Source organism: Carassius auratus, linkage group LG48F (genome assembly GCF_003368295.1).
Source record: "Carassius auratus strain Wakin linkage group LG48F, ASM336829v1, whole genome shotgun sequence".
Taxonomy (NCBI): domain Eukaryota; kingdom Metazoa; phylum Chordata; class Actinopteri; order Cypriniformes; family Cyprinidae; genus Carassius; species Carassius auratus.
This window is the reverse complement of record NC_039300.1, coordinates 2,256,104-2,281,254: the sequence shown is the minus strand read 5'-3', so window position 1 is coordinate 2,281,254 and position 25,151 is coordinate 2,256,104. Positions and strand designations below refer to the sequence as shown.

Genomic DNA, 25,151 nt, shown 5'->3' with positions numbered 1-25,151 from the left:
CGTTTTATGCCATTACTTAGACTTAAAATTACCCGAAACTACAAATTTACGTCTCTAAGAAACTACATCTCCCAGGATTTCCGGGTAAGTAATGATGACGATGAATTTACTCGCGAAACATGGATTGTGGCGACATGAGTAGTTTAATTTCGTGTTTTCCCCCCCGTATGTCTAATGATTATTTATGTTTATGAGCACGATGAGTTTCAGGAATCGCGCTGTTGTGATCGCGGTGTTCTTCATTATATTGACGGTTGATCTCGGGCGGTTTGCGGCAGCAGATGACGAGACAAACAGTAAAAACGATAAAGAATCTGCCAGTTATAAAGATGTCAGTGATGTACAGCATGAGAATACAGCTGATGGGCACAGAGATCACCCGAGCAGGTATTATCTAACTGTAGCAGTTTAACAGCAGAAAGAGTGAGTGAGTGAGTGAGTGAATGAGAGTGTGACAGCTGTGAAGCGGCGAGACTTACAGTGACGAATGCATTTAATAACACGTTAATCATCATTATAGTTACGAACAAAGATGTCGTAGTACTGCTAAGTTTTCCTTTTTTCCTGCACATGCATATAGTAACCACCCAGTATTGCAGTAGGTATACCATGGTATTACTCCCTGATACCATCACTGTACCACGAGTGCCAAAGTATACACCTGTCTACAGTTATAGGCCTAAATATTAGGGAGTGAATATGATCATTCTTCTGCCCGGATGATCTAGCATTTAGATATTCTATCTATCTCTGACTTTCTAAATTAGACATCAATGATTTCCGGTAGATAAATCGGGCCAATTTTTGTCACAGAGATGTATCTATGTATTATGAAGTAAAATATATTTCATGTAATACAATATAAAATCTATCCGTCTGACAGGTTAAATGACACCGAGAGCTCCATCAATGAGACGCTTCAGTCCACCACCCCTGTGGCCAAGGCCATGCCCCCCGAGCCGCCCAGGAACGAGCCCATCCTGCCGGAGCAGACGGGCGTCAAGGCCCAGGAGGAGGAGCAGTCCAGCGGGATGAGCATCTTCTTCAGCCTGCTGGTCATCGGTGGGTGTGCGAGACAGTCACTCACTATGGGTCTCATTCAGCAAACACCAGCAGAACAAAGTTTTGTGTAAATTGTGTGTAAAGTGGTTCTGGCCTAAATTTTCAGATTCATTAAAATGTTCGTATTTAGCAAATGATAGTTGGTACGAAAGAAATCTACACCTGCTCCCAGCCACGCGTAAATATTGCGTTTAACATCCGAACGTTTTGCTCATTAATAAGGCTGCATTTTAATTCACCTTAATTAGCCTTTCGCAGAGCCCCGCCCCCTTTAGTTACTGTTGCTACTTCCAACAAACAAATGGTCAAACACGACCAGCGCGACAGATTCATGACGGAAAGAGGTATACCAGTGCGTGGCACCTTTTTTGGAGCAATACCTCCGCGATTTCCTCCAGATGGAGGCAAAATGGGTTACAGTATGCAATGGAGGGATATATTCAAAATATAAAGATACGCAATGAAGGAGACACGACTAGTATCGATAAGCCTCCTTGCTTGGAGTCAAAGTTTGTTGGAACTTCTTACATAGTAACGGTTGCTATGATGTATGATTGGAAAATGGCCATTTTGGGGGAGGGGCTAAGGCTAATTGGGTACATATTTACACAGCATTTTGAACAAATATTATATATAGTATTTATTGAAGGTTTTTCTTTTTACTTGTATTATGATAGCCAGTAATGGCATCTGTAATCTGGTGCCAAACCTCCTTTTTTAGGACCTGATACGCCACTATGCACGCTTGAACATAAAATGTGGCGTTTTGAACGAACTTCTGATAATAAAACTTCAATTTCTGCACCTGAGAAATTGTTCTTTTTCATTCGCTTTTGAGAAGACATGTTGAAATCCTTCGTTTGGTGTCATAATCTGATGCCCATATATAATTCTCAGTCGGATTTAATGGGCGGGATTTATGTCTTATTTACGACTGATAGGAATTCATTAACACACACACACTTCACTATCACATCTGACGTTTACGAAGTATTTGTGAATCAGGAGAAGAGTTTTCAGGAAGGTCTCTTCACGCGCAAATCACGAATGTTTACGAATGTTTCATGAATGAGACCCACTGTGTTTGTCTTATTTCTTTTCTAACGCTTACATTAATTGTGTTTGTTATATCTTTTTTAATGAAAGTGGAAATCGGTTTCTAATCATGTAAACTTGACTGACTGCCTCAGATGCACACAGTCCACACAGAAGCAGCTCGAGTCATCGTCATGACTTTAATGAGATGGTTGGCGACTCGGACTGTGTGACGTCACCGTGAAACCGGTCGTGTGTGTTCTGTGTCATTAGAGGCTCCGAGGTTTCAGGTTATGTGTTGATGTTTTGGGATCGGACACTAGAGGTTTAATCTAGGCTGAAGTGTAATTATAAACCTGCGTGACACATCACATCACCACATCTCACACCTGCTACACAACATAGACATATGATATTGTTTATTGAAAAGTGATCTTTATGCATTCTTTTTAATTATATTAAACACAAAACGACAAAAAGAGAAGGTGTTGAAGAACCACAAACATGTAAATAAGTGTATAATAACATTAAAACAAAAAAAGCATAAAGATGTTATCTTTATTACTCGTATGATGCTGTTCAAAAGTTGTAGTTCAGTAAGATTTATTTTTTGATTTTTGAAGAAAAAAAATGCTCCGTGAGATGTCTTGCAGTTAAAACTGTAACATATTATAATGTAAAGTAACTGTTTTCTGTCTGATAAACTGTAATGTATTTCTGTGATGCTCCGCTGTATTTTCAGCATCATTCCTCCAGTCTTCAGTGTCACATGATTCTTCAGAAATCACTCAGATATGATGATTTGATGTTTATTATTATCAGTTTTGAAAAGACTTGTGCTGCTTAATATTTTTTTGCAGAAACTTAGATGCATGTTTTCTTTGAAGAATCGAAAGTTCAAAAGAACACTTTTGTAACACTATGAAAGTCACTTTTGATTTAACTTTTGGGAATAAAAAAAAATAATAATCTTACTGACCCCAAACATTTGAACTTTTTTTCCCTATATACATTATATATATACATAAATGTACATTTACAAATAATTTTAAGATAATTACTGTAGTGCTTTAATTCTTATTATATTAATTCAGTGATCAATTAATTTGAACAGTGTCATATTTATTTATTTATTTATTTTTCCTTCGGTCCTTATATCAAATGCCACATTATTATTGCAGTAACTATAATTGTGGTAACTGTTTTTGTAGAAAACTATTATGCCTAATGTTTTGTCAATTGTCTCCATGTATATATTTCTTATTTTCTCAGGTATCTGTATTATATTGGTGCACCTGCTGATCAAATTCAAGCTGCACTTTTTGCCTGAGAGTGTGGCTGTGGTTTCTCTGGGTAAGTGACTTTATGATCTCATTCTCATGAAGTTTTACCACACCGCTGTGGTACCATTTAAACCGTTCCATTCAATGCTGGTGAAGTATTTGTGTCAGCCAGGCATGATAAAAACAGCATGGGTTCCTGTTACAAGTGACTTTAGAAATGAGATCACTCTGTTTTATGAGCAATCTAATAATTGATCAGTACTCAATAGACCTGCATAAGAGACAGAGAGAGGACAGGAACAGGAGGGGACAGATGAAGTACACACACATTCCTTTCGTGTGAAGCAGTAAAATAAACTGCTATCAGGTCAAGAGTAGGTGTGTATGTACTGTTGTGTTTCACAATGTTGTGCTTCCTGAGTCTGAATGAAGACGAATGTACTTCCTCTTAGTTTACGTGTAGATTAATCAGTTCCTCATAGTATTCAAGCCTATTGATATTCACAGAGTAAACCAGTTATTCCACCAAAACATCAAGATTCTCTCCTCATTTACTCACCTTGAATCATTCCAAGCCTGCATGACTTCCTTTCCTTTGTGGGTTTTGGTTACCATTGACTTTCACAAGCCTTAGATGATACACTGAATTTTATGAAGACGAGTTCATGAGGGATAAACTTACAGACTCAATGGCACAACCCTATAAAGTTTCTAAATCATGTGTTTAGAGACACATTTCAGAACCTTTTTGTGTACTCCCCCTTTTTTTTCTCTGTCTGAACATTTGGTTTGTTGTTAAACTACAGAATAATCCATGTAACACACACACACATATAATTTTCATTTTTTTTTAGGTGAAATATCTCTCTATAAACAGTTGTGCTCATAAGTTTACATACCCCTTGAATAATATGCAACATGTAAAAAAAATTAACAGAAAAAAAGGGATCATATTTTTTTTTTTTTTTTTTTTTTTTTTTTTACTGTATTGAATAAGCTATTTAACATAATCTGAATGTTTGACAAAATAATAACTGAATTTATAACAATGACCCTGTTCAAAAGTTTACATACCCTTGAATAGTAATACTGTGTGTGGTTATCTGGATGATCCACAAATGTTTTTATGTTTTGTGACAGTTGTTCCTGAGTTTTCACCCCCAGCTCTTAATGCATCTTGTTTCCTTCTGGAGCATCAGTGAATGTTTGAACCTTTATTAATAGTTCTGTTTGAGTCACTCAGTGTGAAAAGATGTATCTCAAAATCATGCAGTCACTTCTGGAAAGGGTTCAAACATGCAGAAGAACAGCAGACAGATGAACTGCTCAGAACAAACAAGGGACTCATGAACAATTATCACAAAACATCCAGCAAATGACACACAGCATTAATACTTGGTTCATTTAGCTTTTCTTTTGTAAAAGGTGCAATAGGAGATCTTTGAAAATGCTAACATTAGCCTGATAGCACTGAAAGTGAACGTCCCACCCTTCCTGCAATCGCTGTCCAAAGCCACGCCTCCTGAACACATTTATGCTCACAGACCAGAGACAACATTACTACGATAGGCTACATCAGCGGTTCCCAATTCCAGCCCATGTTCCGAAGTGAAGTACAGTAGGAATTAGGGAGTAGGGAGCAATGAACACATTTCATTCATGCAGCTCACTACTAACGAGTTGGTAATCTGAATCAGTGTATTAACTAAAAGCTAGACATGAAAAAATATGTGTGGAACCACTGGGCTACATCATTCACAGCGAGCAAACGTTAAACGTACTACAATACCATGAAGGAAGACCAGGTTGTTGATGTGTGTCTGCCATTCTAGCTCTGTCTGCACAGTGTGCGTGAATGCGCTAATGATGTATTCTGTCTGCGCAAACATGGTGCACAGAGGTATGCAGATATATACGATGACAGGCAGGTAGGAAAGCCATTTAAATGGACCGAGCTTTTTGATTGGATGTACATTTCTTGGTCCTACGCCTTCCACAAAATATATAAATACAGATAAATACATTAAGACCTTAAACCTCTAAGATTACATTACATTTAGTCATTTAGCAAACGCTTTTATACAAAGCAACTTACAAATGAGGACAATGGAAGCAATCAAAAACAACAAAAAGAGTAATGATATATAAGTGCTATAACAAGTCTCAGTTAGCTTAAACACAGTACACATAGCATGGGCTTTTAAATAATATAATAAAAAGAAAACAGAATAGAGCTAACTAGTGTATATATATTAAAGTGGGCATAGATAATGTTTTTTAATCTAGATTAATCTCACTGTGATCTTGAAATTAATCTAGATTAATCTCACTGTGATCTTGAAATTAATCTAGATTAATCTCACTGTGATCTTGAAATTAATCTAGATGAATCTAGATTAAAATGGCTCATTCGAATTCTGCCGAAGGCATTCAGAATATGTGTTACCCAAATAAAATTGACAAACAGTAAGTCTTTGAGAAGGGGTTTATCAAGCTAGGTGGTGCATTAGAAAAGGGGCTCATCTCCTGTTTCCAAAAAGTGCAAACAACATTACTCCTGTTTCACACCAATTTTTTTAGTTTTTTTTTCAAGTTTGTAGGTGTCAAGGTACAGAAACCAAATAATAGCACTGGATAGTCCTAGTCATTCGAGTATAATTTCCAAGGTGGATATTTGGACATATTTTGCACAAGAGCAAAAATAAGCAAATTCGATGTTCTAGTATTTTAATATATATATATATATATATATATATATGAAAAGAAAATAGAATACAAAAAAAATTGAAAGGTAGTTAGATTTTTTTGTTTTTGTTTTTAAGAATAGAATTAGAATAGTGAGTGTTAAAGTTAGAGGGTCAAAGGATGGAAGAGATGTGTTTCAAGCCGAATCTTGAAGATGGCTAAGGAGTCAGCTGTCCGGATTGAGTTGGGGAGGTCATTCCACCAGGAGGAACATTTAATTTAAAAGTCCGTAAAAGTGACTTTGTTCTGCTTTGGGATGGCACAATCAAGCGACGTTCACTTGCAGAACGCAAGCTTCTAGAGGCACATAAGTCTGAAGTAACAAATTTAGGTAAATGGTAAATGTGTGTAAAGGTTTGATAGAATTGGCTGGAAGACCTGCCGAGAGAGCATTGCAATAGTCCAGCCTGGACAGAACAAGAGCTTGAACAAGGAGCAGAACAAGCATGTTCTGAAAGAAAGGGCTTGATCTTCTTGATGTTGAATAAAGCAAATCTGCAGGATCGGACAGTTTTAGCAATGTGGTCTGAGAAAGTCAGCTGATCATCAATCATAACTCCAAGGCTTCTAGCTGTTTTGAAGGAGTTATGGTTGATGTGCCTAACTTGATGGTGAAATTGTGATGAAACAATGGGTTTGCTTGAATCACAAGCAGTTCTGTCTTGGCAAGGTTGAGTTGAAGGTGATGGTCCTTAATCCAGCAAGAAATATCTGTTAGACAAGCTGAGATGCTAGCAGCTACCGTCGGATCATCAGGATGGAATGAGAGGTAGAGTTGAGTGTCATCAGCATAGCAGTGGTATGAAAAGCCATGTTTCTGAATGACAGAACCTAATGATGACAGAGAAGAGAAGTGGTCCAAGAACTGAGCCCTGAGTAACCTCAGTAGTTATATGTTGTGACTTGGACACCTCACCTCTCCAAGATACTTTGAAGGACCTATCTGATAGGTAAGACTCAAACCATTGAAGTGTGGTTCCTGAGATGCCATTTGCCAGTAGGGTTGATAGGAGGATCTGGTGGTTAACCATGTCAGCGGACAGATCAAACATGATAAGTACTGAAGATTTGGATTCTGCTCTTGCCAGTCGTAGAGCTTCAACAACTGAGAGCAAGGCCATCTCAGTTGAATGTCCACTTCTGAAGCCAGATTGTTTGCTGTCAATTAGATTGTTATGTGTGGGAAATGCAGAGACTTGGTTGAACACAGCTCGTTCAAGCTCGTTCAAGCTCGTTCAAGTGTAGTTCTCTAATAGAGATGGGTTGAGGGTGGCTTTCTTAAGTAGTGGGGTTATACGAGCCTGTCTAAATGATGAGGGAAAAACACCATTGTGGAGCGATGTGTTAATGATGTGAGTGAGTGCAGGTACAGCTGCAGGAGAAATGGCTTGAAGGGTATGAGATTGAATAGGATCAAGCGGGATGATTAGAAAAGATGAGCTGGTAGGAGGAGGACAAAGGAGCGAGGAAAATGTTTTAAAAAGCATGCAAGAGTTACCATATTATCCGGACTATAAGTCACACTTTTTTTCATAGTTTGGCTGGTCCTGCGACTTATAGTCAGGTGCGACTTTTAATTGTAATGTTTTATCAAAATTAATTTGAAATGAACCGAGAGATATGAACCAAGATAAAACATTATCATCTACAGCCACCAGAGGGCGCTCTATGCTGCTGAGTTCTCCTGTAGCCTACCCCAGAGCAGCATATAGCGCCCTCTCGCGGCGGTAGACGGTAATGTTTTCTCTCTGTTCTTGGTTCTAAATAAATGTGACTTATAGTCCAGTGCGACTTATATATGTTTTTTCCTCATCATGACGTATTTTTGGACTGATGCGACTTATACTCAGGTGCGACTTATAGTCCGAAAAATAGGGTAGATGAATTTTGTTAGGATGTAGTATGTCATTTTAGCAGTGGAGAGATTAGCAGAGAAGGAAGAGAGGAGTGACTAAAACACATTAAGGTCAGTAGTATTTTTGGATTTGCACCACACCTTTTCATCACCTCTAAGCTTAGAACGGTGTTCGCGTAGACCATCAGATAATCAAGGGGCGGAAGGGGTGGTACGGGCTGGCCTAGAAGACAAGAATAACTAGGGGATTACCATCCTCAGGAAAGGTTGAGAGCAGCACATCTAATTCATCCAAAAAGTTACCTAGTGGTTCTGGGGGTCGATAGACAACTACAAAAATGTATTTTAATAGGGTAGGTAATAGTAACTGAATGGGATTCAAAGGAGCTGTTGATACTCAATGATTGTAAAGGATTAAATTCCCAATCATTAGAGATGAGCAGACCAGTACCTCCACCTCTTCCAAGACAATCACCAATTGCACCTTTAATAATTCATATAGCAGCTAATGTCTTGATCACAGGGTAGTTTGACGGTAGTTTGTATTTGGTTTTTGTTTTGCAGGGATCCTGATGGGAGCAGTTATCAAGATCATCGAATCGCAGCAGTTGGCCAACTGGAAGGTATGATCATCTCGTCATCGCTATAAACCACAGACGACACTGTTAGCTCTGTCTGAAGGTTTGGTTTTTGCCCTGTTCATTCCTGGTATTAACACCAGCCTTTGGTGATCCAATCACAAGTGGGCATTTAGACCTGCTCCCATCTCCTGTGGTCACTTGTGATGGGATTTCAGCAGCTTGTGGAAGCTCTTCTCTCACTAAGCCAATGTGTTTATGCATGCTGATACAAGATTTGTTGAAAATGTGCTATGAAGTTTTGTTCATGTACACTACTGTGCTTCAGAGTGCATTCAATTGATTAAAAGTGACAGTAAATACCTTTACAAATGTGATGCACTGTGAGCAAAAATGCTCACGTCTGTGACTGGCATCAAACTTTCCCTACTAATATCAGCCGTATCATGTGAAACAGTGATGAACTATATCTTAAAGGGAGTGTGAAAAAAAACATTGGTGCAAATACACTGAGGAGTGTCCAGTGAGTCACTGCCATTCTGGCCTTGTCTCGGTCTAGACCTCGAACCTGTGGTTGACGCATGGGAATGTTATCTGTAAGTTAAATATGAGCATGAATATGGTACGTAACATATTCTTAATAACTTAATAATAAATATAACAATGAGTTGTCCAGCCTTTTGTTACATTAGTTCAGATGATCAAATATATATCTGTTGCTATTGAGAATTACCATGGGAAAAAAAACAGAATAAATAAATAAATACAAAATCTTGTCATAGTAATGACATTTGTTTGAACAAAAATCATTTAATGTGTAGTACCTCTTCCTCTCTTTCTGTCTCCTGTTTCATTCTCTCTACATCACAGTGTCTTTGTTTCTTCCTCTGTCTCCTGTTTTCCTGTCATGCCTGCCTCTCTTTTCTCTTCTCCTCTCCACCTTTTCATCTCTCTCTCTGTTTCGGGTCTTAATTACCATTTTTGGCTGGGATGTGAGGTGCTGCCGGGCCCTGTGAGTACAGAGCTTCCTTTTGTTCCAGGAAGTCTAAAGGTCAAGAGGGCCCCTCGGTTCTCAGTGTCTGGGTAACCAGAGACCCTCTCGACGAACTGCTCAACTGGAGCGTGTCTCTGCTTCATTCCCTCTAAACTGTGCTTCAACTCTTTACAGAGCACTGATTCTAGAGATGTGGCGTGAGCAGGTGTTTCTAGTCGGCACATAATGTACAGATCTAGATATTTTAAAATGGACTAGTCTTTCAGCCAGCCCAACTTGTCAGTTTTGAAACTATGCATTTTTGCAAGACAGAATGTGAATGTGGCTCATCTGAGCTCAGCCAGATGCCTATCTTAGAGCACCGTCACATTAGATGTGTTCAGGAACAGCTGGATGGAGAAAGAGATGGAATGAAACGATGCAAATGATTTTTAAAAAAAAGTGGAATTATTTTGATCTTTCTGTGTACACACCTTCTGAAAAGTGCAATCCTCATGGTGTAAGTGATGCAATGGCCAAAGACTTCAGTCTGTTTTTATCAGTGCTTCACAGGACATCAGTGTACAGATGCACCGAACACTGTCTAACAGCTTAAGCGCAGCAGGCACTTCAATCATCTCAGCAAACAAAGGAGAAAAAACATGAAGACTGAATTGATTAATTGGCCACTGTAGCTGACACTCATGACCCATCTCCAGCTGATAGCTAATAGTAGGACTTACATGAGTACTCGACCCCCTAACGACTCCAAACCCTTAAACAATATTGATGAGTTTTTGATGAGTTTTACTTGAATATATGTCAGCTAAACGTCAGAATGGAACCTGAAGGCTGACATTGAGTTTTCATAAATATCTGACCATATCTGATCATTTTAAGAACACAAATTAATATATTTTTAATGATACCTGAAAGATGTCTATCCCTCCATTGAAAGTCCATTATACCAAAACATCCAAAAAAGTTCAGAAAGACATCATAAAAATTAACCATGCATCCAAATGAGCAACAGGATTTATAACAAAGACCTTTTCCCCATGAAGATGAACGAAGTCTTCTAGGATTGAAATGACATGAGGATGAGTAATTGGTGTCAGGATGTTCTTTTCTGGGTGCACTGTCCCTTTAAAACACAAACTCTATGTTGTTGGCAGCGTTGTTTTCTCTGTTAAAGCACATGAGCTGTTTTTATTTCGCCCAAGGTGTGGATAGACAGATGTTAAATTAATAACTTGACGGGGAAGCACAACAAATAATGGGTGAAATAAAAACACTTCTATCCAATTAAAAATCAATTATATAAGTATTGTTCAGATTGTAGAGAATATTTCTCCAGAACCTGTAGCAGTGCATCCTGGGATTGCCCTGGGCTCCAGGAGTGGTTTAACCCGGCTGGTTTACGGTAACGTCTGCTGTGGCAGCTCTGAGAATGCCATGCGTGTTTCCTCTGGGCTGCAGAAAACTGTTCTGACACATTTCTCAGCTCAGTCTTGCATAGCTAAAAGTGTTTGCATTCACATACCTGCGGAGATAGTGTTTGTGACTTTATCCATCAAGATGAATGCTTCTGATTTCAGCTATCTTATAAAGCAGTGTAATTTTGCTGTCCTCTGAATGTAGCCGCTTTGGCGTCAGAAGCTTCCTATCATACTGAAAAATGCTGCTGCAGTCCTAACAAAGATTTAGAGATGCGAGCAGAAGTGCTGCATTATTATTGATTGTTGCAGCGTGCTGGAGCACTTGGTTAGCAGCCACCAACCGCTAGCTTTAGTTCTCACGCAGAGCCTTGGGTTCATGTGCTTTAACACCTACACAAATCCTAATTCCTCTAATATTCCTTTGCTGTTCTCAAGACTGGCCCCGTGAATTGTTCCAAACTGTTATGAACCAAAGGGTAGCTTTGTTTTATCTTTCTTCTCAGTGATTGCCAGAAGTGTTAGAAGATTGTGGAACTGAAAGAGAATGTGGCAGAGCAAGGCCTCCCTGCACAGGAACCTGAAGAATGAGAGCATGCAAATGATGAAATGTGGTGCGCTGGCGGTTACATGTGTGAAGTGTGTCTTTAATGCCTGGCATTATTTCACAGAAACACAGTTCTGCTTTGTACTCAAGCATCATGTATGCTTTTGCATGCACATGAACACATTTCATTCAGAATAAGTCATTCAGAGTGTCTTAACTCTACATGAACATAATAATAAAATTGGGTGAGATCGTGTTCCTGTGGCTCAAGTGGTAGATCATTGAGTTAGCAGCGCAAGGTTGTGGGTTCGATTCCCAGGAAACACGCTAGGTAAAACATATTAGCTTTGGATAAAAGCGTCTGCTAAATGTGAATGATACAACTATTTGAAAATCTGGAATCTGAGGGGTGCAAAAAAATAAATAGAAATATTGAGAAAAAAACTTTTCCAAATGAAGAACTTAGCAATGCTTATTACTAATGATAATACATTTTTGATATATTTTCAGTAGTAAATTTACAAAATATCTTCATGGAACATGATCTTTACATAATGTCCTAATGATTTTTTGGCAAATAAGGAAAATCTACTGCTTTTGTGGTCTAGGATCACAAATAATAAAAAAATAATCAAAACATGTCAACCAGCGCTGTCATGCAGTCGACTGTGTTATTAATATTAAAGAGGTCATATGATGTTGCTAAAAAGAACATTATTTTGAGTATTTGGTGTAATGTAATATGTTTATGTGGTTTAAGGTTAAAAGACACATTATTTTCCACGCACTGTACATTATTGTTTCTCATCTATGTCCCGTGGGGACATATAATTACTGATTATAATAACTTATACTGTTTTTTTTACGTGTTGTGTTGCATCGTGTTACGTAAACATAAAACCATGTCTGAATTTTTGATTGGAGAAAAACCAAACAACAAGCTCTACTCTACACAGCTCAAAACTAAGTTTGAATCATCAGTGGCAAATCCTTTACATATGAAAACATACTCCGAACAGAACAGCACTGTAGTCTTCTCTCCCAGGATCAGGAAACAGTCCTCTATGAAATGCGCTGAACACACAACAGTACTGCAGCGAGAATCAAAGTCTTCTACACCTTCTTTCTTTGTGTGAACATTTGGGCAGTGTTACACAAATCTTCCCGCACAGTGACGTAGAGATGTGGGGGTGTGTTTAAACCAGGCATTGTAGGAGGACGTGATGAGACTTAACTTTGATAAAGAATATCTCTTTGGGTTTGAGACTTTAGTCTTTACAACTTTACAGATCTTCTTTATTAACCAAGAGCTTGTTACACTCCAAAGAGAAAGAAGAACTTGAAATCGCATTATATGACTCCTTTAACAACAACAACATTATATTAAACTCTATATGAACCGTATCCAGATGGAAACATCAAATGTGAATCTGTCTGTTCAATCTTTCTTTCTTTTTTTCGCAGGAAGAAGAGATGTTTCGTCCAAATATGTTTTTCCTGTTACTTCTACCACCAATCATTTTTGAGTCTGGATACTCATTACACAAGGTAAAACAATACTGCAATTGTAAACATTTCCCCCCAAAAAACAACAACAACAAATACCTAGCCATAAATAAGAGAAGAAGGAATCTGAATTGAATGTAATAAAAGAATAAAAGAAAGCGTATCTTTCTGTGGCTTTCTCCTCAGGGGCCGCACATAAGAGCAAACACACAGCTTGACAAGTGTATTTCAGTCCACTACAAATGACTGCTCAACCGGTTCTCTCAGTAAATCCCCCTAAAAGATCCCAGCTCAGTACTAACCAGTTTAAAACTGTGCGATGAATCCTTCACTGGGGGAACTCAACCGGTCAGTGGAGTTACTGGATCTCAAATACTAAAAAACAAGATTTGCCCTCTATTAATTACTGATGTAACATTAATAACCCTCTCGTCCTCACAAGTTCATTACAGAAGTTTATTGGAAAGACTAATTAAATAAAACAGTAAAAGTTTATTTTAAGAACCTGTTCTCAATATTAATTAGTTGCTTATTAGTGTGCATATTAGGGCTTCTATTTCAGAAAATCAATTGTGATTTTCAAGCGCATCTCGTCAGTAAAGTATCTCCAGCACGGGCGTTCACAACAAAGCCTGCCCAAATGCTTCTCAAAATGTGTTTCCAGGGGGTTCCCCAATAAAAATCCGTTCCAGGGAGAAAAAACACATTTTCTGGCGGGGTTGCTTTGGTAAAATTGGCATTTTAATGGCTAAATAACACGCTATTGGGATTGGGGTCGCTTCAACCCGCAGAAATGAAAAACGACCTTGGACTTGTGTTTTATCGCCCAGAACGAAACGTGATGGGGCTAGTTTTGAGAAGCAATTGGGCAGGATTTGTGTTGAAATCCTGGCGACCCTGATCTGAACGTGTGTGCTGGAGATATGCTACTAATCACAGGAGCGCTTTTTAATTTTAATTTTAATTTTAATATTAATGCCTTATTCTGCAAGACCTTATTCTAGATCCCTTAATACATTCAAACCTAAAATAACAACTACCTGACTATTATTATAACTATGAATAAGCGACAAACTAGGAGTGCATTGAGGGAAACGCCATGGTTAAAAGAGTGTTCCCTATTCTCAAGTGTTATCTGTTAATGGTTTTGTGGTAGTATTGGTTCCCCTCAAGCCATCAACTGTTGAGTCTGTGTTCAGAGACACACACAGAAAACTGAGACATGAACTGATCAGGTTCTTACTCCACAGGGGAATTTCTTCCAAAACATCGGCTCGATCACGTTATTCGCCGTCTTTGGAACGGCGATCTCCGCCTTCATCGTGGGAGGGGGGATCTATTTCCTGGGACAGGTAACTTCTTACTGTTTTGTTAGGCATCAACAGCTTTTCTCATGTCTTTCCATGTAAACATGTGTGAGAGAGTTCATGAAGTGGTTTATCTAGTCAGACTAGTTTGGCACACCCTAACAGCTCCTCTGGTATGACTTCTTAAAAATGATGACTGTTATGTTTCCGTGTGTCTCTTGAATAGGCCGATGTTATTTACAAGATGTCGATGACAGACAGGTGAGAGTATTGCTTGTGCAGTTTTGAGCAGAGCTATGAGAGGCGGTGTCTTCACTTCCCCTCTTTCTATTCCCCTCCAGTTTTGCGTTTGGGTCTCTGATCTCGGCCGTGGATCCGGTCGCCACTATCGCCATATTTAACGCTCTGAACGTGGATCCTGTGCTCAATATGCTGGTGTTCGGAGAGAGCATCCTAAACGACGCTGTGTCCATCGTACTAACAAAGTAGGCCTCACTAAATCATCAAAACTGTCTTCCAGAAAGTCATTTAGACGATCTGACATCCCCTGGTGCTGAAACCTATGTGCAATCTCATCCTCATGCTACATGTTTCCACTGAAACAAACATATCTGCCCTGCACCTCGCTCTGAAACCTGCCGGTCTCGCTGTAAACCACGGTTCTTGGCCATGGGTGGTATACTGTAACAACAAAACAGCTAACACTTTATTTTAAGGACCAATTCTCGCTATTGATTTGTTGCTGATGAGCATGGATATATTTAGTATATTGTCTGTTTATTAGTTCTTATTAAGCACATATTAATGCCTTATTCTGCATGACCATATCCCTTAAACTTACACATTCCTGAACTTAACAACTACCTTACCAATTATTAATAAGCAGCAAATTAATTTTCCAAAGTGTTACCACGAAATCTCAGATCAGTGACCTCAGGACGCTGTCCATTCAAATGCAGGCTGACTCGAGAGGTTTGTAGACCAGCACTTCTCTGTACTCAGTCAGGGAAGTTAAAGCACTTTTTCTCCTGGAAAAGTCATAGAAAGGAATAAACTCGTAAAGGATTAAGGAAGTGTTTTTGGATTACTGATATAGCATTACTAGCCTCTAGCCATGCGTGTGGAGTCTCACTCTTAGTTCGATGTGTCACACACGTTTGTAGGGGACACTTATTAAATAAAAACACTTGATAGTTTAATAGGGGAGCAAACCGTTTGCGATGAGCATCTGTTTTGTATTTGAATCAGCTGCCCTCAAGCTTTGAGTTTGTGTTCAGAGACTGTGATAGTTATATAAACAGTGTGAAGAATAATGTTCTTATTCTGCAGGGTCATGCTATTCCAAAACATAGGCCTGATCATGTTATTCAACATATGTTTGATTATAATTTTTATTTTTATTTTTTTTTATTTTTATTTTTTTTTACTTTGCAGCACTTAATCCACCGGAGCATATATTTACTTAAAAAAGCTTGCTGATTTAAGGTTTGAAAAGTGTACAAAAAAAAGAAAACGTAATATGGTATATATAATGTAAATATTAGCCTTGTGTTTTTAAGTGTACCATAAAATAATGATAATTTTAATATTTTTTATTTTAAAATATAATAGTATCTTTACACTTTATTTTGTTGTTATTTTATGGAGAAGAAAAAAATTAAACAGTGCAATAATATTTTTTTTAGTATTATTAATTATTATTTTTTTTACAATTTCAGTTCAGGTCAAACGTTTACATAGACCTCTAAGAATCTTAAAACAATGTTAAAGTCGGCAGGAAACAGAAGTTGAGATTATTATTTTTCCCTTTGTGACATATGACCGAGTGAAAGGGCTTCTGAAATGAGGAGAAATATAGGAGCTTGATTTCGTTCTTGGGGAATTGATTTGATCGTTGAGAGTTGGGTGTTGTTAACAAAATGCAGTCAGAAAGGAGACCCCTCACACCACAGCACAGGACAGGAAGAGAACAAGAAGAAGAAGAAGAAGAAGAAGAAGAAGAAGAAGTGGCTTCGAGCGGAGGGAAGGTTCACATATGTGATTGAAGATCACAAAATAATGAAGCGCACACATAAATCATCTATAATAAACACTACAATATCACATATAAAAATCAGAATTGAACATTTTTATTTCATTGCGACTTACCTAAATGGGATCATACAAAGTTCAAAAGTGTACATGTGCTGTGTTGTTAGCTGTTAGCATCAGTGAGGATTTGAACCTGATGTCATAGTTGTGTTTGAGTCCCTCAGTTGTGCTCAGTGTGAAAAGATGGATCTCAAAATCATGCAGTCACTGCCGGAAAGGGTTCAAATACACAGAAATGATGAAAAACCACAGCATTAGTGGGAGCTGAAGGGTTTTTCTGGCAGTTCATCTGTTCAGGACTAACCAGGACTCATGAACAACTATCACAAACCAGCTGAAGATCATCCAGCTTACAACAATCAAGCGCATGCAAACGTTTGACCTGGACTGTGTGATTAGTAAGACACACAGTGTGAGCACCAAACCAGATCTGCAGGTGTTGAAACCAGACTCAAAAACACATGTGCATCTTTGGCCATCGCACTGTTGAGTTAATAACAAAGATTAAATGTCTTGAATATATTGTATACAGCACAAAATAGAGATTTTCAATTATATTTAAAAAAATTCAATGTTATATATATATTTTTTTTTATTGTTGTATTTCTGATAGTGAAGTGAAATCTGATATAACTGAATGTCAGCCAATCATAACGCTGTTATTTGCATATGGAAGTCAGGCGTTAGTAGCAAAAGCAGCAATGAACTGCAGACTTGGTTTGAAATAAGTTCACAGACACAGCATTTGAGAAAATCTGTTGTGTGACAGGATTTGGTTGCAATCTGGGTCATCTCGTTCATGAACATGACTTAAATAGTGTTCAGACACTTTCTTCTTTTCTCTCTCTCTCTCTCTCTCTCTCGAGTTTGTGGCCGAGCTGCCTTTGGCCGTGTGGCCTGCAGACATCCTCATTCTGTCAGGTTTAGCCGTTTTCTGCTTCCACGTCCCGTGATTTATGGAGGAAAAGTCAAAGTGTGTGATAAATGCGTCAGGATTCACGCTCTTGTGGTGAAACCGGTCTCTTGGGTGAACATGAACCATCCTGTTAGTGTTTGAGAGCCAAATCTACTTTCATCAGAGAGGGTGAAAAAAACCTAGCATTATAACAGATGATACAAACCAAATGTGTGATGTTTCAGGTGTAACAACGGACCGTTTTGCTTCGTCATGCAGCTCAGGTCTTGCTCCATGAATTATTTAGGAGCCCTGTTCTTAAATTAGCTGTTCGATCCACTTGCATGACACTTTGTAGGAAGTGACCGATCCGTGGAACTGAACACCCTTTGGTTGTCAAAACCCTTCTCTTGTTGGGACACGCCGAGCTCATTCAGGAGCTCCAGGAAGTATGGTTCCTCTCTAATAATGTGTGTCCAGCTCGTGAATGATGGGAGATTAAGACTGTGGATTTGGATCAGGATGGCCGGGCAAATCCTGAATTTGCTGAGCACCTCTAAATCAGATCCATATATAACATGAGCTTTTCTATCTTTATAACCGGCTCATACGTGTGTGTGTGTGTTTCTACAGTGCCACATCTCCCATTAAACCCTGTTTGTTTGCTTGTGTAGTTCACACACTTGATTAACACCAGTCCACGAGGCAGGACATGCCATCATCATGAGACAACACGACTGCATCCAGCCGTCTGTCGTGTGTGTTTATGAAGAAACTGATGATTCTCAGGGCGCAGCTCTTGGCCTCACGTACTGGGACGTGTTTTCATGTTCTTACAGGGCACCTGTCGATGGGACGTCTGGCCCTCGTGTTACCTGTGTTTTCAGACTGACAGGTGTTCTCCGTATGAATGTGACCGAACATGACAGCTTCATGTGTCTGGGTGAAGTCATGTTAGGAACGAGTTGAACAGGACGTGTGAGACGTGTGAGACGTGTGGTGTGCTGGAGCTCATACTGAAGCTCGTGTGTCTTTACAGCGCCTGGATCATGTGTTCTTGACCTCTGTGGTCTCCATCTGTCTCTTCTCGTCTCCTTTCATATAGCTACATCTCTTTATTTTTCTCGTCTCACGTCTCGTCGTCTTGTCATCTCTTCTCTCATCTCTCGTGTCTGATTTCATCTGGTCTTATCTCAGCTTGTCTCTCTTAACTCTTCAAGTCATCTCTTTTCTCTTGTTCTTTCTTTTTCATTCCAGTCTTGTCTCGTGTCTGTCTCTTGTAGTCTCTCGAGTTGCTTCTCATCTCTTGTCTCTCTCATCTAGTCTGGTCTTTGTCCCGTCTCTTCTGGTCTCATCTGGTCTTGTGTTTCCTCGTCTGGTCTCATTCCCCTTCCTCGTGTCATCTCACACGGTTTTGTCTTCTGGCGTCTCTGCTCTCCTCTCAGCTCGAGGGTTGTCTGTGGTCATTGTGTTGTCTGGTAAAATGATCTCATTCCTAATTGATGAGTCTGCAGTGTTTCCTAGAAAGCAGCAGTTCCTCTCTGCGTGTAGTTTTACACACGTGTGCCAAACTGTCCTGCACGATAAGATATTTGTTGATCTTTTTAATCAGCGTGTACAAAATGAATAGATAAATGGCTGACGTTGCGTTGTTGATAAAGTGGTTGTCAATAAAACAATCTTCCGAATACAATCAGGCATGTGCAGTAAATAACTACTAACAGTCTTCCATAAGCTCTAATTCATGATCAGATAAATGTTAATTCAATTCTGTTATCACATTTAGCTATCTATAGGACGCTTTGTCATAATATAAAAGGACGGTTCACCCAAGAATGAACATTTTGTCATCATTTATTCATGATGGTAGCCATTGACTTCAATAGTATGGAAAGAAATACCATTGAAGTCAATGGCTACCACTGGTTGTAGTTTAGTTTCCCATATTCTTCAGAATATCTCCTTTTGTGTTCATCAGAAGAAATAACCTGAACAAGCTGAGGGTGAGTAAATGATGACTGAATTAGGTGAACTAGATTTGAAGTGCACTGATCTCGATCATATGCTCGGCTGCCATCATAAGACGCTTACGAAGCTGTTGAGGACACTCCTGTGTTGGAGACATGCTGGCACCTGTGTACTGTATGTACAGTAGAGGAGAGATATGATTGGGACTCCACTGCCCCCTGCTGTCTGTTAAAGGTCAGGACGATTAGACAAACAGATTTTCAGAAGATGCTACAAGCAAGATGCACATAATTCAGTTCATCGTTTGACAAGACAGCATTCGGTTTTGTGGATTTAAATCTACTTTATTGTTGCTTTGCCAAGCACATATTGTGTACAGGATGTACAGGCCAGCAGAAGAGAGCAGTGTGTGTGTGTGTGTGTGTGTGTGTGTACTTGTTTTTCTATTCTGGTGGGGACTTAAACCTGAATACACACAGACTCATGGGGACTTGTGTCACGGTGGGGACTTAAATTGAGGTCCCCACGGGTAAACAAGCTGATAAATGACACAGAATGAAGTTTCTTGAAAATCTAAAAATGCAGAAAGTTTCCTGTGAGGGTTAGGTTTAGGGGTAGGGTCGGTGTAGGGCGATAGAAAATACGGTCTGTACAGTATAAAAACCATTACACCTATGGAAAGTCCTCACAAGGATAGCTGACTGCGTGTGTGTGTGTGTGTTTCAGCACGGCCGAGGGCTTCGTGGGCTCAGATGTCTCTACAGGCTGGGAAACCTTCGTGCAGGCGCTCGGTTACTTCCTGAAGATGTTCTTTGGGTCGGCTGCTTTGGGCACACTCACTGGTCTCATCTCTGCCATCGTATCCTCATGCTTTTGTGTCTTTTTAATGTCTTTTTTTGGTTAATACAATTATTTATATTGCATCATTAATTAAATAACCATGTTGTGCTTCATAGGTATTAATAAACAGCCAATATGCTAGTAATAAGCATGCTAATAAACAACTAGGTAATAGTGAATATATTTAGGTGTTACCTTTTGGGTTTTTAGGGTCATATCTTCTGTAGATAGTTGTTTATTTGGAGACGTCATGTGAGATTATGTTTCTGAACGAGAGCACGCAGGCCCTGAAGCACTTCGACATGAGGAAGACCCCGTCTCTGGAGTTTGGGATGATGATTATATTTGCATACCTCCCGTATGGTCTGGCCGAGGGCATCAAACTCTCCGGTGAGTTAGAAGCACATGCTGACGAGTTTAACCGTGTTTGATCAGTTCATCAGGGTCGCTCTCTTTCTGTCTGTAGGGATCATGGCCATTCTGTTCTCCGGTATCGTCATGTCTCATTACACTCATCATAACCTATCACCGGTCACTCAGATCCTGATGCAGCAGACGCTCCGGACCGTGGCCTTCATGTGCGGTGAGGTCCTCACACAGCACTCCTGAACCTGCTGCGGTTTACATCAACCTAACTCTTCTCTTCTCTTCTCTGTCTGATCCCACAGAGACCTGTGTGTTTGCCTTCCTGGGGCTGTCCATCTTCAGCTTCCCTCATAAGTTCGAGCTGTCGTTTGTCATCTGGTGTATAGTAGGTGTCCCAGCAGTGCTTGTTCTGACCTTCATTACTTCAGTATCTGAGGAAGTGATACGTTATCAGTTTCTGATGAAGTGTTCTCCGGTCACAGGTTCTGGTTCTCGTCGGCCGGGCGGTGAATATCTTCCCCCTCTCCTTTCTGCTCAACTTCTGCAGAGATCATAAAATCACCCCAAAAATGATGTTCATCATGTGGTTCAGTGGTAAGGGGGATTTTAGTTTCCATGTCAATGACAATTCAGGTTTTTTGTTTGTTTTTTTTGTAGTTCGTGTCAATTGTTTTATAATAATGTGTACACTTCTAGAAAAGCAGATTTTGACCCATGTGTTGTGTGCTGGTGCCCAGGTCTGCGGGGGGCGATCCCGTACGCCCTCAGTCTTCACCTGGGACTGGAGCCCATAGAGAAGCGGCAGCTGATCGGCACCACCACCATCGTCATCGTGCTCTTCACCATCCTGCTGCTGGGGGGCGGGACCATGCCCCTCATCCGCATCATGGACATCGAGGAGAGCCAATCACGGCGCAAGAACAAAAAAGACATCAACCTGAGCAAAACTGAGAAGATGGTGAGAGAACGGTTCTCTTTATCGTTTGAAAGTCTTGATTTGAATGACTTGATCCGATGAAATTTGGATAAATCTATGAGTAAATTCAGAGTCATTTTCATTTAAAAAGAACCTTTTTTAAAAGTCCACCAGATTTACTGAATTTTCGTGTGACATTCATTTATAAAACAAAATAAAACACAGCACACAAACTGAGCTCAAACTGGGCTGGGTGTTTCACGAAAACCTGGGGTAACGACAACATCCCTGAACGATGAACGCACGTCAGACCTTAACGAAGTGCTATTAAATCAAATTCAGAGTGAACAGCTTTTACTATGAAAACTGAAGTCTTACCTTACGCATTAAACTGCGACTGCGCACACATTATTACTTTTGCAATAACTGCCACTATTATAAACCTGGACCTAGCAATGTTCAGGTCTGTTCTTCTGGAATATCTAACGAGCATCATGGGGATGTTTTGTCTGAACTCTGAATGCTATGGGATCTGCTCTACTCAGATCACTAAAGACAATAAAGAAAACTAAAGAGCTATGGTCCAGCACGTTCTGCTTCCTGTAGTGACGCTCACGTGATGCTTGCAGACGAAGATTACATACAACATTTGTCAGAACACTTTGCATTCATTACTGTTACACAAGTGTGTTAAATAATAAAGTTCAACATAAGCCTGTACTGATTAAACAGCAGTGAAGTGGGCTCTATGTTTGTTTAGGTTTATTCTGATAAATGTCACAGTATTACACTAAGATTACACAGAAAGTGTTTTTACTCTTATAAAACACTGGCACAAGTGAAAGTTTGGAAAATAAAGACACAAGACGTCCTCCTTGTCATCGGTGAGTCCAGACCGAGTTATATGGGCTAACAAACTCATGTAGGATTATGGGAAATATTGTGAGCAAAATTCAGTATCATGAGTTTCCCTGAAATGACAAACAATTGGTCTTTCACACTGTTAATGCACACTGTTAAAGAAAATATGAACACTTTTACAAATCAGTAAATTTATGTCAAATCAAGTCACCTTTATCTGTAAAGTGCTTTATACAATACAGATTAACAGTCTAAAACATGGATTCATAAATCCAGAAACTGATGTTCTCTGAGACCTGGCCTTCTTCTGAAACCCCATGACCCTGGTTTGGTCCAGGTTTACAGTCAGTGCCCCCTCCTCACAGTAGAGGTTATCAAACCACATAGTCTTTTATATTTCTGGTTTGTTTCTTCTCCGTCTCTCTCTCTCTCTCTCAGGGTAATGCCATTGAATCTGAGCATCTGTCGGAGTTGACAGAGGAGGAGTATGAAGCTCACATCTTTCAGAGGCAGGATCTGAAGGGTTTCCTGTGGCTCGATGCCAAGTATCTGAACCCTTTCTTCACCCGTAGACTCACACAAGAGGTTCGGCCGCTCATAACCTCCATACACATTAGTCCAGTTACACAAAATCTATAAATGACTGGTGTTTGTGATCTGTTACTCTCAGGACCTGCTGCATGGGCGGATCCAGATGAAGACGCTCACTAATAAGTGGTATGAGGAGGTGCGTCAGGGTCCGTCCGGCTCTGAGGATGAGGACGATGAGGCAGAACTGCTCTGATGAGGAGAGATGTGGATGAAGAATACAGTCTGAACCACACTGGGATGGATGCGGGTTCACAGATGAGGAGAAGATGTGGTACCAAAAGCCTGAGATTGTTACAGATAACAAAAGAAGAAAGATGGAAGACTAAAGAGAATTTGAGACAGAAAGCAAAACGAATAAACTGCAATACTGGACACATTTCTGTCATTTGTTTTAATAGACTGAGCACCGTAATGTAACACGAGATTCTTGCACTACTTTTTTGTTGGTGGTTTAGTTTCACAGACGATGAATGTTTGTGTTCTGTAATTCATTTAACAAACATAACCTATTTAACTTTCTATGAAATATGTATTTGTGTTGTCTTGGGGGTAAATGGGGGGTAAAAGAGTATTTTATAATGTTTCTGGACACTATTTTGTAGCAGACTTGATTTATAATTAATTCTAATGAAGTTGTGAATGAAGGACTTGTATCTGTGCATCATTTATATGTTGAAGCACGAAGCTGCAGTGGGAAAGAGGTGTAAAAAAAGATGAATAAATGATGGATTCCAGGAACTTGTGTCTGCTTCAACAGACTTTTGTACTTTGCTCCTAAATATAGAAGCACAACAGACATACATTTTAAACTTATTGATAATTAACACAATGTAAACAGTGATTGATATACGTACAACATTATGAGTGGCTATGCCAAGCACCACTCGACTTGAATCAACTTGAACACTTTTAGTTCACAGATATTCAACAATTTATAGAAGTACAAAATATTAATCAGTCTGCATTTATCCTTATAGCACATTGGAAAACAACATAAGTGCTTTACAGTTTCAGGCAGCATTGTTGACTTGATTGCACAGACACTATTGGAAGAGAATAGAAATGTGCTGGACGATGACAACACTGAATCAACCATAAACTGTTTTCTATTGCACCCTTGCATTATCAGCACACGTTTTTCCTGTTTAACACTGTAAAGCCAATGTGACACAATCTGTGTTGTCTAAAGCGCTTTATAAATAAAGGTGACTTGATTTGACTCTCCCAAAATTACAAAACACCTACACACATATACAGTATTGTTCAAAATAATAGCAGTACAATGTGACTAACCAGAATAATCAAGGTTTTTCGTATATTTTTTATTGCTACGTGGCAAACAAGTTACCAGTAGGTTCAGTAGATTGTCAGAAAACAAATGAGACCCAGCATTCATGATATGCACGCTCTTAAGGCTGTGCAATTGGGCAATTAGTTGAAAGGGGTGTGTTCAAAAAAATAGCAGTGTCTACCTTTGACTGTACAAACTCAAAACTTTTTTGTACAAACATTTTTTTTTTTTCTGGGATTTAGCAATCCTGTGAATCACTAAACTAATATTTAGTTGTATGACCACAGTTTTTTAAAACTGCTTGACATCTGTGTGGCATGGAGTCAACCAACTTGTGGCACCTCTCAGCTGTTATTCCACTCCATGATTCTTTAACAACATTCCACAATTCATTCACATTTCTTGGTTTTGCTTCAGAAACAGCATTTTTGATATCACCCCACAAGTTCTCAATTGGATTAAGGTCTGGAGATTGGGCTGGCCACTCCATAACATTAATTTTGTTGGTTTGGAACCAAGACTTTGCCCGTTTACTAGTGTGTTTTGGGTCATTGTCTTGTTGAAACAACCATTTCAAGGGCATGTCCTCTTCAGCATAGGGCAACATGACCTCTTCAAGTATTTTAACATATGCAAACTGATCCATGATCCCTGGTATGCGATAAATAGGCCCAACACCATAGTAGGAGAAACATGCCCATATCATGATGCTTGCACCTCCATGCTTCACTGTCTTCACTGTGTACTGTGGCTTGAATTCAGAGTTTGGGGGTCGTCTCACAAACTGCCTGTGGCCCTTGGACCCAAAAAGAACAATTTTACTATCAGTCCACAAAATGTTCCTCCATTTCTCTTTAGGCCAGTTGATGTGTTCTTTGGCAAATTGTAACCTCTTCTGCACATGCCTTTTTTTTAACAGAGGGACTTTGCGGGGGATTCTTGAAAATAGATTAGCTTCACACAGACGTCTTCTAACTGTCACAGTACTTACAGGTAACTCCAGAC

The 25,151-nt window shown here is 39.4% G+C and overlaps 1 protein-coding gene across 1 annotated transcript; it reads left to right on the top strand.

The window, feature by feature from the left end:
* The first annotated feature begins 83 nt into the window (after nt 1-83).
* LOC113068670 (sodium/hydrogen exchanger 8) lies at nt 84-23,593 on the top strand. The gene is made up of 16 exons (XM_026241482.1): nt 84-387; nt 884-1,062; nt 3,370-3,450; nt 8,545-8,603; nt 12,979-13,062; nt 14,271-14,372; nt 14,554-14,588; nt 14,669-14,812; nt 20,008-20,140; nt 20,406-20,511; nt 20,588-20,704; nt 20,790-20,872; nt 20,970-21,081; nt 21,225-21,445; nt 22,703-22,849; nt 22,935-23,593. Exons 1-16 carry the CDS (start codon nt 185-187, stop codon nt 23,046-23,048), a joined length of 1,920 nt encoding a protein of 639 aa, XP_026097267.1. The 5' UTR covers nt 84-184; the 3' UTR covers nt 23,049-23,593.
* The last annotated feature ends 1,558 nt before the right edge of the window (nt 23,594-25,151 follow it).